Source organism: Gymnoscopelus microlampas (assembly GCF_963454915.1).
Source record: "Gymnoscopelus microlampas genome assembly, chromosome: 8".
In the NCBI taxonomy this organism is placed as follows: domain Eukaryota; kingdom Metazoa; phylum Chordata; class Actinopteri; order Myctophiformes; family Myctophidae; genus Gymnoscopelus; species Gymnoscopelus microlampas.
In genome coordinates, this window is record NC_139945.1 from 26,317,263 (window position 1) to 26,331,101 (window position 13,839).

A 13,839-nucleotide genomic window follows, 5' to 3' on the forward strand; every position below is an offset into this window, starting at 1 on the left:
TAAGATATTGCACCATGGACAGTGAGTGTGGTGTGGTGGTGTGTATGCGCGCGCGTGTGTGTTTGTGTACCTCCTGTCGCGGCTGCGTGACCTGTGTGAACGGTGGCTCCTTCGCTCTGCGCTGCGACTCCTCCTCCTACGAGATGAACCATGAGACGAACTGCTGCTGGAGCGTCTTCTACGCCTGAGGGAGGCACGCATGCACACACACGCACACACACACACACACGGATCTCTTTATATTTATAATTGTACATAATTGCGTAAAACAAAAGCACCTTGCATTGTGCATTTGTTATTGTAGATAGATACATAGACCTCTCTGGTGTCACAGCAACACAGCAGGCACGAAACAACAGGACAAATAAAGGTAAGATTAGAAAGTTACAACTAAGAAGTAGTAGAATACTTAAGAGTACTTGTATTTGTATTGTACTATTTGCACTGCTATTTCTTTAAAAAAAATGTATCGCTATCTTTTCTTTTTGCTGCAATGTCGAGGAGCCAAAACACAAGGATTTTGCCTGTATTAATGGGGATAGAACTATAAAGAATCTTTAATCATTAGCTCTAGTGTCTCAAGCAACCCTCATACGAGACCATCACTTGGATGTTCCTCCTGCCTCCATAATTCACAGTAAAAGAAATAAGTAAAGAAAGCGCACGACGCACGTCTATCAAATCCTTCCCACATCATGTCCCTCGCCACCTCCAGCTCAGAGCTCTCCTTTTCGCTGTTCAGCTTCCCACAACATCCCGCTAACCATCTAACACCATGCTCCCAGATCTCCTATGCATATATATACTTTTTATTTATTTATTTATCTTTAGTCTGCAGGTTATTCCAGGCCCAAATGTGTCCTTAAAGTCCACATATTTCAGCAGTCTAATGTCTGCTTAGGCCTGCTGTTGTTTAGCGCCGTGGTTATGAAAGTGGGGTCCGGGGACCCCCAGGGATCCAGGGGGGGGGTTTCAGGGGGTCTGTGAAACGTGTCGCATTGTGCCACGTTTCATGAGTTGTGGGCTTGCAGATCGGCCATAAAAAAATAAATAATAAAATAAACCTTGATAAAATGGGACACATTTAGATTTTTTTTAAACACAAATCTTATATGGGGGTCCCTGGCAGAAAATGCATACAGGTGGGGGTCCGCGGCCAAATATAATATTAACTCATTCCCTGCCAATGACGGCTCTTGACGGCTGTTTTTTGTAAGCCCACACCACCAATGGCGTCTTTTGACGTCTCTTAAAAAAATTCAAAATAACGGGATCCAAAGATATACTGCTCCATTCGCTTCCTGGTTAAAGTACTGTATTAGGGAAATATTCTCAATCTTGGCTCCTGTGTTTTACTATGTATTTTTTGGCAAGACATACTATTTTTAACTGGGTATATAACAATCGAGTGTGTGAAACCCTCCGTGATTAGCAACCATCAGGGGATCGACCATACTGGAGATAAATATTCTGGGACTACTTGAAAAGGTAAGAAAATCGCAAAATCCTGTCAGTCTGGGCTTTTTGGGCTATTTAGTGAATGGCAGTGAATGAGTTAATTTGGCGGTCCTTGACATGAAAAGGTGTGAGAACCACTGGTTAGTGTAGTGGTTCCCACACTTTTTAGCTTGTAGATCAGCAGATCTACAAGCTAAAGAAAAGATTAACATTTTCACTACTTCCTTTTATTATTATCATTATGTATTTACTTATTGTGATTGTATTTATGAAATACTTTTGAAAAATGTTGGATTTGTATTTCATTTATGAAAAGTTGTGATTTAAATTTTGAAATAATATATATTTGTAGGAAACTAAAAAAGGGAACATTTAAAATTGGTTCGCGACCCAAACATGGGTCCCGCCCCACTGTTTGGGAAACAGTTTAGTGAGCAGGTCTGCTGGGAGGCCTGAAGCATCAGAGACATGATACCAGGTTAGCAGGACGTCATACAGTTCTTCAACAAGGGGCCCTATCACTGCTGCTACGCTGCTCTTTTACCACTAAAATAGCAGATCTAAAAACAAGTTGCATTGCGATGCGTTGTTGTGACTGTGAGGTACCGAGACTAGGGGGGGCGATGACATAACTCGGACGGCGCTGAGTCAACTGAAGGCGACTTCGCAAAGCTCGGCACGGCGACTCGCTCACTCGCTTTAGCTCACTCGGCGGTGCCTCCCGTGCTTCAAGTCAGCTTCAGGCGGCGCACCTCCGTCGGTGAAACCGAGTGTACCTTCTTCAATCTGACTGGTTCTCCAATCGTACTGTGACATACAGTATATATCCTGGACGCCAAAAAGGGGCGTGGCTTTAGGGGAAATGGGCGTGGCTTTAAACAGAAGCCTAGGTCGCCATCTGGTGGCCAAAGCAATGAACTACAGAAGTTACATACAAATTCATAGACCTCATAGAATGAATTTCGCTATGTCTCTGAAACAGTGTTAAAAGGAGTTGCATAAGTTATTTAATACTGCTTTTTTTTTTAGCTTGCCACAAGCTGCTATAAATTATGAATATTTTTTTTTCTTGATGGTCAAGATTACATTTATCCCTTGAGCAAGCAGGCAGGCTCTAATAGCTCAATGGTAAAAATGTCAGCACTTGCGCAGGAAACCGGGTACAAATCCGGGGTAGAAGAGGAAAGTTACATAGTGCTGCTTTAATGTGGCTACATCATAGTGTGTATGTGTATGTGCGTGTGCGTGTGTAGCTTCTATTCTGTAGTTAGTATCTACTAGAATATGAGCAGCCACCCCCCCCCACACACACACACACACATTACTCTCCTCCACCCATGAGCTACCTCGCAAACAGTTTGAACAATATTAATTATTAAAAAGAAAATAAATCCTCTTTCATTTCATAAGTACAAAACACTCAAATCTGTTTAGCACAAAAAAAAACACTATTTGGGGTCCGCTGGGAACTGGACGAGACAGAGGAGAGAAGAGAGAAGAGAACAGCGCTACAAATGACACAGAAGCTGAACTATCAAACCACATTTTGTAACGGGTAGAGAACCATTAGTGTTCTAAAAGACTGGATCCCATGAGCGGGGCCTCACACCCTGCCTGCACAGAGAGAGAACACACACGGGGGACCGGGGCGGAACGGGCTGCCTGGGACGTTTGATTTGAACGGGGGGGGGGGGGGGGGGGGGGGGATGAGCAGTGCTCATGTAACACGGATGCATGAGTTAATACGATTAAACAGAATGTTTTATAAAGCCACCAGTGCAAGAGCAGGAAGTGATGTTTTGTGTGCAATTAATGGTATGGAAGTCTCCAACTTAGAATAGGCCACAGTAGTATAAAGAGTACATGTGCACTTGACGGTGCATGCACACAATCATGTACACAAAGGGGATAATTGTGTATTCTTATGATGGAACAAGAGGTTCAAGGCAGGCTTTATTGTTACATCTTGTTCGGCTCCTTCAGACATTTCAGCAGCATACGTATAAATATATGAATGGAGATTGTTTAGTTTTTTGTTTCATTCCTGAGCCAATAATTTGATGACCGGCGGAGCTTATGAATGCGACAAAAACAAAAGAATCTCCATGAATTCAAGGCTTCATGGGGTGTGTAATTGATAGAAAATAAGTAATGTTTTGGGTGAACTACTCGTTTAAAAAAAAAGAAAATTAAAAACATGTACATATACACCACAAATGTATAGAATAACAGCAGTTGGTTCTGTGCCTAGTTGACATTTGATGGCTTTCATTAAAGTTGTGGATTTAATATTTGGATCAGTGTACACACTCTGGGCCACAGATATCCTTTAGACAGCGTAGCTCTGTAGGAGTCTAGTCATCTATAGGAGGGTTGGTCTGTGGCCCTCAATTATCAACGGCTTATTTTTTTCCATATATTCGGCCGTACACCAACGTCGAAGTCACATTTATCAAAGGATCCTATACAGCCAATCCTAGCGTACATTAGGTCGGAGCTTTGATAAATCTCACGTCTGAAAACGAGCGTCATTTAAATAACACGCCCTTAAATATTCTCAAAACGCCCCGATTTTATGACATGAAGAACCAGAATACGACCAAACCCATCATGAAAAGCCAATAAGATAGTTTCCCCCGCTCGCCTCGCCACACACGCCTCTCTCACACACACACACACACACACAATCACACCGCCATGAATGGAATACGTTTGTATATTAATTTATTTAACCCATACCGAGCAGTGCGTGTTCGAGTTACACTAAAATAAAGCAGTCATGTAGGCTATTTCCATTTCCCAGTGAGACTCGGACCGTCGGACGGGCGAGTCCTGTCCCGCGCCACATTAATGAGAGATAGCCTGGAGAGAACATTAATGGATGAAGGCTGGTGTGTGTTGGACGGACCGTGGGTTAAATGTCTGATCTCCCGGTGGCCATGAAAATATAACAGCAGCGCCGTTGCGCCGGTCTAAACTCCCGAAAATGCTCTCGCCGAAGCATATTTCATATATTTTGAAAATAGCAGATCTACAAGACTCCTGTTACTGAACAAACAATCTATAGCAATGATTACTGTCAGAATATAGAGCTTTAACCTTTTAACAAAATACTTTTTGTTTTAACCAAAAAATATCACTTACCCTACCTTTAAATTACTTTATAAAATGTAATATTTTCACAGGGATTATTTATTTGTGTAGATATACATTTTGGAGTGGATTATGTGTCCAGATGCCTGTCAGACAGTCAGACAATACTGCTCCGCAGGTCTAGAATGGAATAAACGGGCGCAACCAACGTCAATAACTGTAGGCTGAAACCAACCTCAGGATATATTGATAAATGTCGAAAGTTGCGGTGATCTCGCCATACGCCCATTATTTGGTCAGCACCGCGTTGATAAATGAGGGCCTCTCTCTCTCTCTCTCTCTCTCTCTCACACAGTCACAGGGTAAATAGTCACATAAGTAGAGTGCAAAGAGATAAATAGAGTGTAAAGAGATAAATAAAGTGCTTCAAAGAACGTAGGATACCAGCAGACATCAAACCTATCATGTCTAAACAACATGCCATCTAAACAACATGCTTAGCATTTGTGGTCAAAACCAAAACAAATCTAAATAACAAAACACGTGAACAAGTAACCAACACAGATCTCTCTCTCTCTCATGTACATGTGGCCTTGGTCAATTGATGGAAATGTATTGCTAATTGATAAGGGACTGCGGCCCCACAAGGTTTACGTTGCCCAGCCAGCCACGCCCCACACAGACAGCCAAAGACTTCCCATCAGCGGTAATGGACCTTGACCAAGCTTCATAAATAATTACAATCAGCTGGCCTTGTCTGAAGGGCCACACACACACATACACACACCCCCCCCCCCCCCCCCCCCCCCCGCCCCCCCCACACACACACACACACAGTGTCAGCTATGCATGGCTGTATAGACTGTAGTAGACACTCTCCACAGGCCGCCTCCTGTGTCATCAACTCCTAGAGGACAAAATGCCACAACGGCCACATAAAAAGGTACTTTTCTAAATGCAATACGGATGGGACGATATGAAAATAACATGTCACGATATTTGTGATACGATTATTGTGAGTGTTTTTTATCGCGATAACGATTATCGTCCCATCCCTAAAATGCATGGATTAAAGCAAAATTAAATCTCACGACTAAATGTGTTTGTATGACCAAGTCCTAATGTGTAATTTGTGAAACAGTATGAAAGGCGCCCCAACACCCTAGCGCTGTTTCCTAAACAATTAAACACAAGATGTAAAATTATTAGGTTTTAGTGATATTGTTCCTGCTGTTCTGCATACTGCCAACCAGGTGAAGAAATTGCAGATTGAGGATTTAACCTTTTGCTTTTATATGAAATATCCGAGACCATTAGGCTTCCAAAGAAGACATGCTGGCTTCTATGGAATCCAAATGACTGAAATCAGTCGTGGAGACTGATAACTTTAATCCATGTAAATGACATGAAAATGTAAATACAGTGTGAGTTCCTAGCATTCAATGTGTGGGCTTGCCTACAGAATATTCCTCTTCTATGGTCCTCAGAGATGCAAAATGTACCATCCAAAATAGTAATGTCAGTCTATTTTAAACTTGTATGGGCCTCGAATTGAATGGTGGTTGCTTAGCGATTAGCATCCTTTCTCTAAACAGCCTACAACTGAGTTTCCACATACTGTCTGAAGTCTAATCACAACTATAATAGTGCCAAAGCCTAGTAATGAGCACATGGCTCATGTACATCAATTGGAAATCAAATGATCAATTGCAGACTTACAATCAGCCAATGTATGTCAACTTATGTTTGTCTGTCCCACATGCGAGGTTGGTATTTTGTCATACTTCAAGTGTTATTATAAAAACATTTAACCACTTAAGCTACCCATTATATACTTTGTCGTACGACGGTGCCATGTGAAAAGCCGACCTACAAGCTTTTACAACCTGTCGTATTGCAAAGCGCAGTCATTTGAAGGTTTTAGAAAATATTTTAAAATGTTCTTTTATCTTCTTTTATCAGCTTTACTCTTTTCGCCCGCTGCCCACCAGACACACTGATTTGGCAATCAAGCTATTCAAACTTGGTCCTCAATAAGAAAAGTGTTTTGGCTCTCTACTGACTCCTTTGGTCGCAAATAATCCATCTACTCCATCTCTCTCTGATGCAATAAATCACTTGTGGTACTGAAATGGCGTTCACTCTTTCAAAGATTGTTTTATTGATAGAATATTTCCATCATTTGAACAGTTAGAAAACTAAATTTGTTCAGATACTTACTACTTTGTAAAAACAAACCACTGCATCTTTCCCCAATGGTTTGCCAATGGAATCCATATTTTTTGTCAGATCCTTTGATTAAAGGAGGCACTTGCGTTATTTACAAGACTTCTTCTTACTTGGGCGGCACTAAGTCCTAAGACTATTTGCAACAGCCTGGGAAAACTAGAAGATATCACAGAACAACAATGGACACAATTCCAGACGCTGGTACATTCCATACTTTTGCAGTTTAAAATAGTACACTGATTAAAAGTAAGAGAAACTTCATGTGGCTAGCCAGTGATCAAGGCCCTATTCTGGATCATCCTTCTTTCCACCCATGTATAAGTCACTGCCCCAATTGGGCCACCCTAGTCAAAACAGTCTGGATATAAGATGACATGATGACAGTCATCTATGACATATCTATGACATATTTCAGCCCAATCAGAGCTCTATTGATGCAAAGATAAAACTAAAGTTTAATATTTAAAAACGAATAAAACCCATGTGGGGGAAAATATGTAGGTACTTCTGTGGCACACTGGCGGTGTGCACAAGACATTTGGCATCGATAGGTCCAGTGCTTTGCAAGTTCTTATCTGGTCTCTCGTGCGCGCACACACACACACACACACACACACACACACACACACACACACACACACACACACACACACACACACACACACACACACACACACACACACACACACACACACACACACACACACACACACACACACACACACACACACACACACACACACACACACACACACACACACACAGTATGTTCTGGTATTTCCCAGCAATAACAACATATTGGCAAAACATCTTTAAAACACTAAGAGACATCATGGAAAGACCTGTTGTTCTTAATCCACTGATAACTGTCTTTAGGTCAAAGGACTATATTTATTAACCACATTATCTCTATTTTGGCAATTACACGTGTAAAATAGGGCTTAAGTGGTTAAAGTATCAAATGTATGCCACTCAGTTTTCAAAGGAACACATACTATACTTCTAGCTTGCAGAATGGTATCACTGAACTGGAAGCAAACTCTCCAAACCACTCTGCCCTTGTGAAAGATATTATACAGCAGCTGCCCTTAGAAAAAAATAAGTTCTCATTGATAGGGTGTGAAGACAAATTCTACCAGATCTGACAACCTTCATAGAGCATTTCAATACCAGCACGCTAACCTATGCCAAACACTAGCTTAGCCTTCAATGTGATTCATAACACTAGCCGCCTAATCGACATCCAATCACATTTTTCCCTATACCTTTATCTATTGATCTTATTTATAATCATTCTCTCTCTACTATACTACCACTGTTTATCCTCTTTTCCATTTTTTTTTACTAATCGTGTCTTAATGCATTTTCCTGTTATTCATATTTGAACGGAATTTGGAATAGGATTGCAAACTAATTTGCAATCCTCCTTTTCTTATGCATAAGGTACTTAATCTGTAAAGGAATAAAGGAAGGAAGGAAATATGAAAAGGAAATACCTATTCCTTTTTTTGACTGTCTCTTCTTGAAAACTCAGAAAACCCCAACAAAAAGGAGTTAGGGGGAAAAAATACAATGTCATACTCCTAAAGACACATCTTCTAACTAAGATGTGCAATTTATGCAAAAATCTACATTGCAATATCATGTAATTTCACAATAAAGCCAAATTAAGTTGCATAAATAATGATTATCATTATGTTTAAGCTATACGCATAAAAAAAACGATTTCCCCCTCGTCAAGAATCAAGATTTGTCATTTACCCATACAAGTGTTGTAACGTCTAAGATTTGAACCCGGGTCTCCCATGTGGGGAGGAACGCTAAAGCCAAACTTTTAAAATCTTAAGAGGTTGTCCAGGGGAGATATTATGCCTCTGCTACATACAAAAAGAACAGGAAAAACTGTTGCGCCCTTCTTTGTCCTTTGGTCAAGGTTGACTGCAGGTGCGGTGGTCTCAAAAACATCAAGGTAAAATGGCAGAAGGAGACTCGCTCACTGCATAAAGGTTAAGGAAAACTCCTTAGACAGACTTTGAGAAAATATTTTTTCTTTATTTTATAATGCTCATCTTGTGCTCGGTGCTCAAAGTGAATTAAAAAGCAAACGTTTCAGTCCTCCTAGGACCTTCGTCAGTGCTATCCTAGGAGGACTGAAACGTTTGCTTTTTAATTCACTTTGAGCACCGAGCACAACATGAGCATTATAAAATAAAGAAAATATGTTTTCTTAAAGTCTAAGGTGTTTTCCTTAACTTTTATGCAGGAGTCTCCTTCTGCTACATACAATACATAATCCATGACACATCTATAAGAGCTAAAATATTTTCAGGCGTTTTTAGACACCCTTGGCGTTTTCAGCCAGGAGAAAAAAACACCTTGGTGTACCGCACTACAGCCCAGTGGTGGAAAAAGCACTCAGATATTTTACTTAAGTAAAAGTAGCAATACCACAATATAAAAATACTCTGTTACAAGTAAAAGGTGTGTGTTAAAAATGTTACTTGAGTAAAAGTACCAAAGTATTGGCATCAAAATATACTTAAAGTACCAAAAGTAAAAGTATTAAAATGTTTGAAAATACAATATTTGCCTCTGAGATGTAGTGGAGTAGAAGTAAAAGTGCTGAAAATTGGAAATACTCCAGTAACGTAAAAATACCTCAAAATCGTACTTAAGTACAGTACTTGAGTAAATGTATTTAGTTACTTAACACCACTGCTACAGCCCCTATGAGGGAATGTCCCTGATGGCTAGGGTAGATATTAGGCTTCTGGGCTTTAGGAGCTACTCTGCTACACAAGCAGCAAAATGTTGCGGGTACATGCGGATAATGACTTCCCCACATTAACTCTTCAACTGCTAATGACAAGATTTCTCGTCATATATTGCTAAGGCTCAGACTGCCAATGACGAGATTTTGTGTTTTCGGTGATTTTACGCTAGATGGCGCTGTTCGCCAACCTATGAGTCACAATTTGACTCCCAGTGAAGCTAAGAAGCAGCAAATCATGTGATCGCAAAAAAACACTCACATTCACTTCCATGTTAATGGATTTGAAAAAAATGCCTTTTCTCTGCTTTCTGTTGCTTTTTAGCGAAAACAACCTACTTTAACTAGCCTGGTAAACCATCCCCCTTCCGGAAATCTCATTTGCATTTGATTTCAGGAATTGGTCTGGCCTGCAGACCTGTATGGGCAATTTGGCTGTGGGCTGGAGCTGGGCAGGAGTAATACCGTTGACTGACAACCCCTTCAGCCAATCAGCAGTTTGTTCCCCTTCAGCTAATCAGCAGTTTGTTCCCCCCACCACCAGAGCAGCGTGACGCAAGGGGACTGTTGAAGGGGCCATGCCGAAAATAGGTTACTTTATTCGGATATATGCGTGTCACTGCCCGCCCCTGCGGGTTCTCTGAATTTGTATTTTTAAATAGGCTCTGTCATGATTAATTGACCACATATATGAATTTAAACAACTAAATTCTATCCAAACGATATCTTAAAAGTAAATTCCGTGCCTCAAAAAAGAAGTTTGAGAGCTTTTGAAGTTTTAAAAGAGAGACGAAAACATCGGACAGAATTTCAATGGCGGCCCGTTCCATTTTTGTCGGCTGCACTCGGCAACATTCGGGTTCACTCGGGTTCCACCTGATTGGCCAACCTGCACTGTCAATCACAGAACAATGAGCGAGGACGCTGATAGGAGAGTTCATGTTATGAACTCCGGAGAAACGCCCAGACAGGCCTGCGGGCCAGACTCCTTCTTGAAATCAAATGCTAGTGAGATTTCCGGAAGGGGGGGGGGGTTACCAGGCTAACTTTCTACCCCCCCCCCGATCCCACGAGACTCGGATACGTCTTTTAAAGCGATCGGGGGATCGATCATACTGGAGATAACTATTCTAAGATTTTTCAAAAACACAAAAAAAATCGCTGCCAGTGGTTTAACAAATAATGTTTTAATTCTGGCAGTCAAAGAGTTAAGTCCCTTTATTGAATGCCAACACACGCTGAGGGACTCCAGTCAACTAAGTATATAGAATGTAAGTGGTTAAGAGAATCCGCACAACAGCTGCTGCTTCCGAACGTTTAATTAAGCTCACAGCGTTTGGACCAACCTTGGCTGTTGTGAGCTTGTTTGCACATTAAACTTTGGGAGCAGCAGCTGTTGTGCAGACTTATTTCATTCTTTATCGTTACTTTTGTTGTCCACCACCAGCGTCTAAATGGATGTGCATAACAATTCCTGTTGAAATAAGTGGTTAAGAGAACCTGAAACTACCGGTATAATCAAATGCATGATGTTGTCCTACCTCCTGTCTCTGTCCCTCTCTCTGTCCCGCTCTCGCTCTCTGTCTCGCGAGCGGCTTCGTCGGTTGGCCCTGCGGCTGGTCACCCTGCTCCCAGAGGACGAAGAGGAGGAGGAGGAGGAGGAAGAGCGACGACGCTGCTGCTGCTTTTTCTTCCTCCTGCTCCGGCTGTCATCTTCACTGTCTGATGACCGCCGACCCATGATGCCTGACCCTCCGCTGGACAATATGCAGAAATATATGAACCATCATACAGAATATATCAACCCATTGAGACCTGAAGCCGATTCTACATGTCTCCTAAATCTCAACAGTATTCTGAAAAACTCATGTTTCTATATCAGTGGTGCTCAATCTTTTTCATGTCAAGGACGCCCAAAATTATATGTATTTGGCCGCGGACCCCCATCAAAATATTTTGTTCCAGGGACCCCCAGAAGCAAAGATTTGAGTTAAAAATGTTCGCTTTAAAAATACATATATTCAAAGATTTGCACACATTTTCACGATTTTTCAAAAATAGCAGATCTACAAGCTCATAGCGCGGCACTCTGTGCCGCGCTATGAACTTGTATATCTGCTATTTTTGAATAGCCCAAAGTGTAAAATAATGCTTTTTAGCTCAAATCTAAAAATGACACAGTTGCAGGTCTTAATGGGTTAACATATTAACCGCCATACAGTAGCATATGAATATACCATGGAATAAATAAACATATGAAGATATTAACCGCCATACAGAATATATGAACATATGAACCACCATATACACAGAATTATATGGACAAATGATTAACCATCATACAGTAACATATAAATATACCATTAAATAAAGACATATATGAACATATTAACAAACAAATACAGGAATATATGTACACATTAACAGTCATATAGGCTCTCAGTTGACAAGTATATTCTTAACATCACTAAACTAAAGTTCAGTTGTTACTACAGTGATGCTGCTATAAGAATATAGCTATAACTGTGTCAAATTGACACTTAAATAATCATATAAATCATCTTGCATACAAGATTTGTATACATTTTATACATTTGAAAACTGGTGAAATGGGACATTCTGCATAATGAGTACTTTCTACTTTTGGTACTTCCAAGTACATTTTGATACCAATACTTTTGTACTTTTACTCAAGTACATTATTAATTCCGCACTTTTGCTTGTAACAGAGTATTTCTACATTGTGGTATTAATACTTTTACAGAGTACTTGTTCCATCATCACTGACAGTAAGGAGTGAAAAGATGCAGCAGACCATACAGCTGCTTGCTAACTATGATGCTAACTATGATGCTAACACCAGTGGAACCATTCAATGGCCATATTACTCAGCCCACCACGGTGCTTTGATTTCATCACCACACACACACACACACGCACACAGAACATCACACAGTGAGTCACACAACTATAGATGTGACAATAATATTCATATTTACCTTGATAAGAAGAGTGTCTACACAACAACACAAGCATGCAGCACTCACTACAGTGTTGCCAGGTAATGGTATAGCGAGAGAAACAAGCAACCAGGTCTAGGAAAACGAGCCCAAAAGAAGCAACATGAGCGCGCTAACCCTATCTGCATTGGCTATTTTAAAATAGCCGATCTACAAGCGCACATTAAAGATCAGCTATTTTCAAAGAAAATCTTGGAGAAAAAAACATATTTTCAGAAGGTTGGGTCTACAAATATATATTAATTTGGGGATCCTTGACTAAATGTTTGAGAACCACTGGTTTAAACAACATTTAGGAAATTAGCCCAAATAAGCAACTAGACTTTAGCCCAAACAAGCCCAAAAAAAGCAACCCACGCAACTACCGATATTTACCTATACAGTCTATGATATTTACAGGCAACTTTACAGAAAGACATGCCCAAGGTCGCTTATAATAAGCGGATATGGCAACGCTGGCTTCTATCCAGGCTCAAGCAATCAGCACATAGAAAGAGTCGATCGGATGCAGGAGGACACAGTCTATCACAGAGCAACCGATGGATGGAGATTCTCAACCGGGGGGTATTAACTGTAATACCTCCCCTTATGGTCTAACCTTTCAAAAGCAATTTCACCACAAAAACAAGTATAGGCTACGCTTTGTCTTTGACTTTAACCACTTTAAACGTTGAGCGGAGTCCCTCAGGGCTTTATGCTAGTGTGCTTTATGCTAATCAACAAGCTTGTAGATCTGCTATTTTCTGCGAAAGCTTTCTCCACAATATGAATGCTGCATGGGGTTTAAGTGGTTAATAAAGTCATGTATGAACCAAAGCTATAATTTAGAAATGCTGTAAGATTATAAACTCTAAAGGAAAATGTCCGGTCAAGTAATACAGTTAAAATGCCTAATCAGTGATGCAACCAAAACTGATGGGTATGGCCTCAAGATTCAAGAAAGACCAAAAATAAAAAAAAATAAGATAGCAGTGGATATGTTCATGTTCAAGGGCAGTGGTGCTCAAATGTTTTCATGTCAAGGACCCCCAAATTAATCTGTATTTGGCCGTGGACCCCCATCTGAAAATATTTTGCGACCCCATTACAAGATGTATAGTCTATTGTTAAAATGTTTCAAAAAATATTCCAGATTTTTTTTCATTCAAGATTTTTTGAAAATAGCAGATCTACAAGCTCACAACGCATCGCAACGCAAAGTGTTGTGAGCTTGTAGATCTGCTATTTTCAAATATCCAATGAATAGCCAGGGTTAAAGTGGTCATGATT

The 13,839-nt window shown here is 40.6% G+C and overlaps 1 protein-coding gene across 1 annotated transcript in view; it reads right to left on the reverse strand.

The window, feature by feature from the left end:
- Positions 1-12,629, reverse strand: part of rsrc1 (arginine/serine-rich coiled-coil 1) — a 200,478-nt gene extending 187,849 nt beyond the window's left edge. Inside the window, exons 1-3 of the mRNA XM_084063809.1 lie at positions 12,550-12,629; positions 11,092-11,307; positions 71-184 (exon numbers count right to left, since the gene is read on the reverse strand). Of these exons, the coding sequence (XP_083919935.1) occupies positions 71-184; positions 11,092-11,291 (314 nt within the window). The 5' untranslated portion in view covers positions 11,292-11,307; positions 12,550-12,629. The remainder of the gene's footprint in view (positions 1-70; positions 185-11,091; positions 11,308-12,549) is intronic.
- Positions 12,630-13,839: the final 1,210 nt, after the last annotated feature.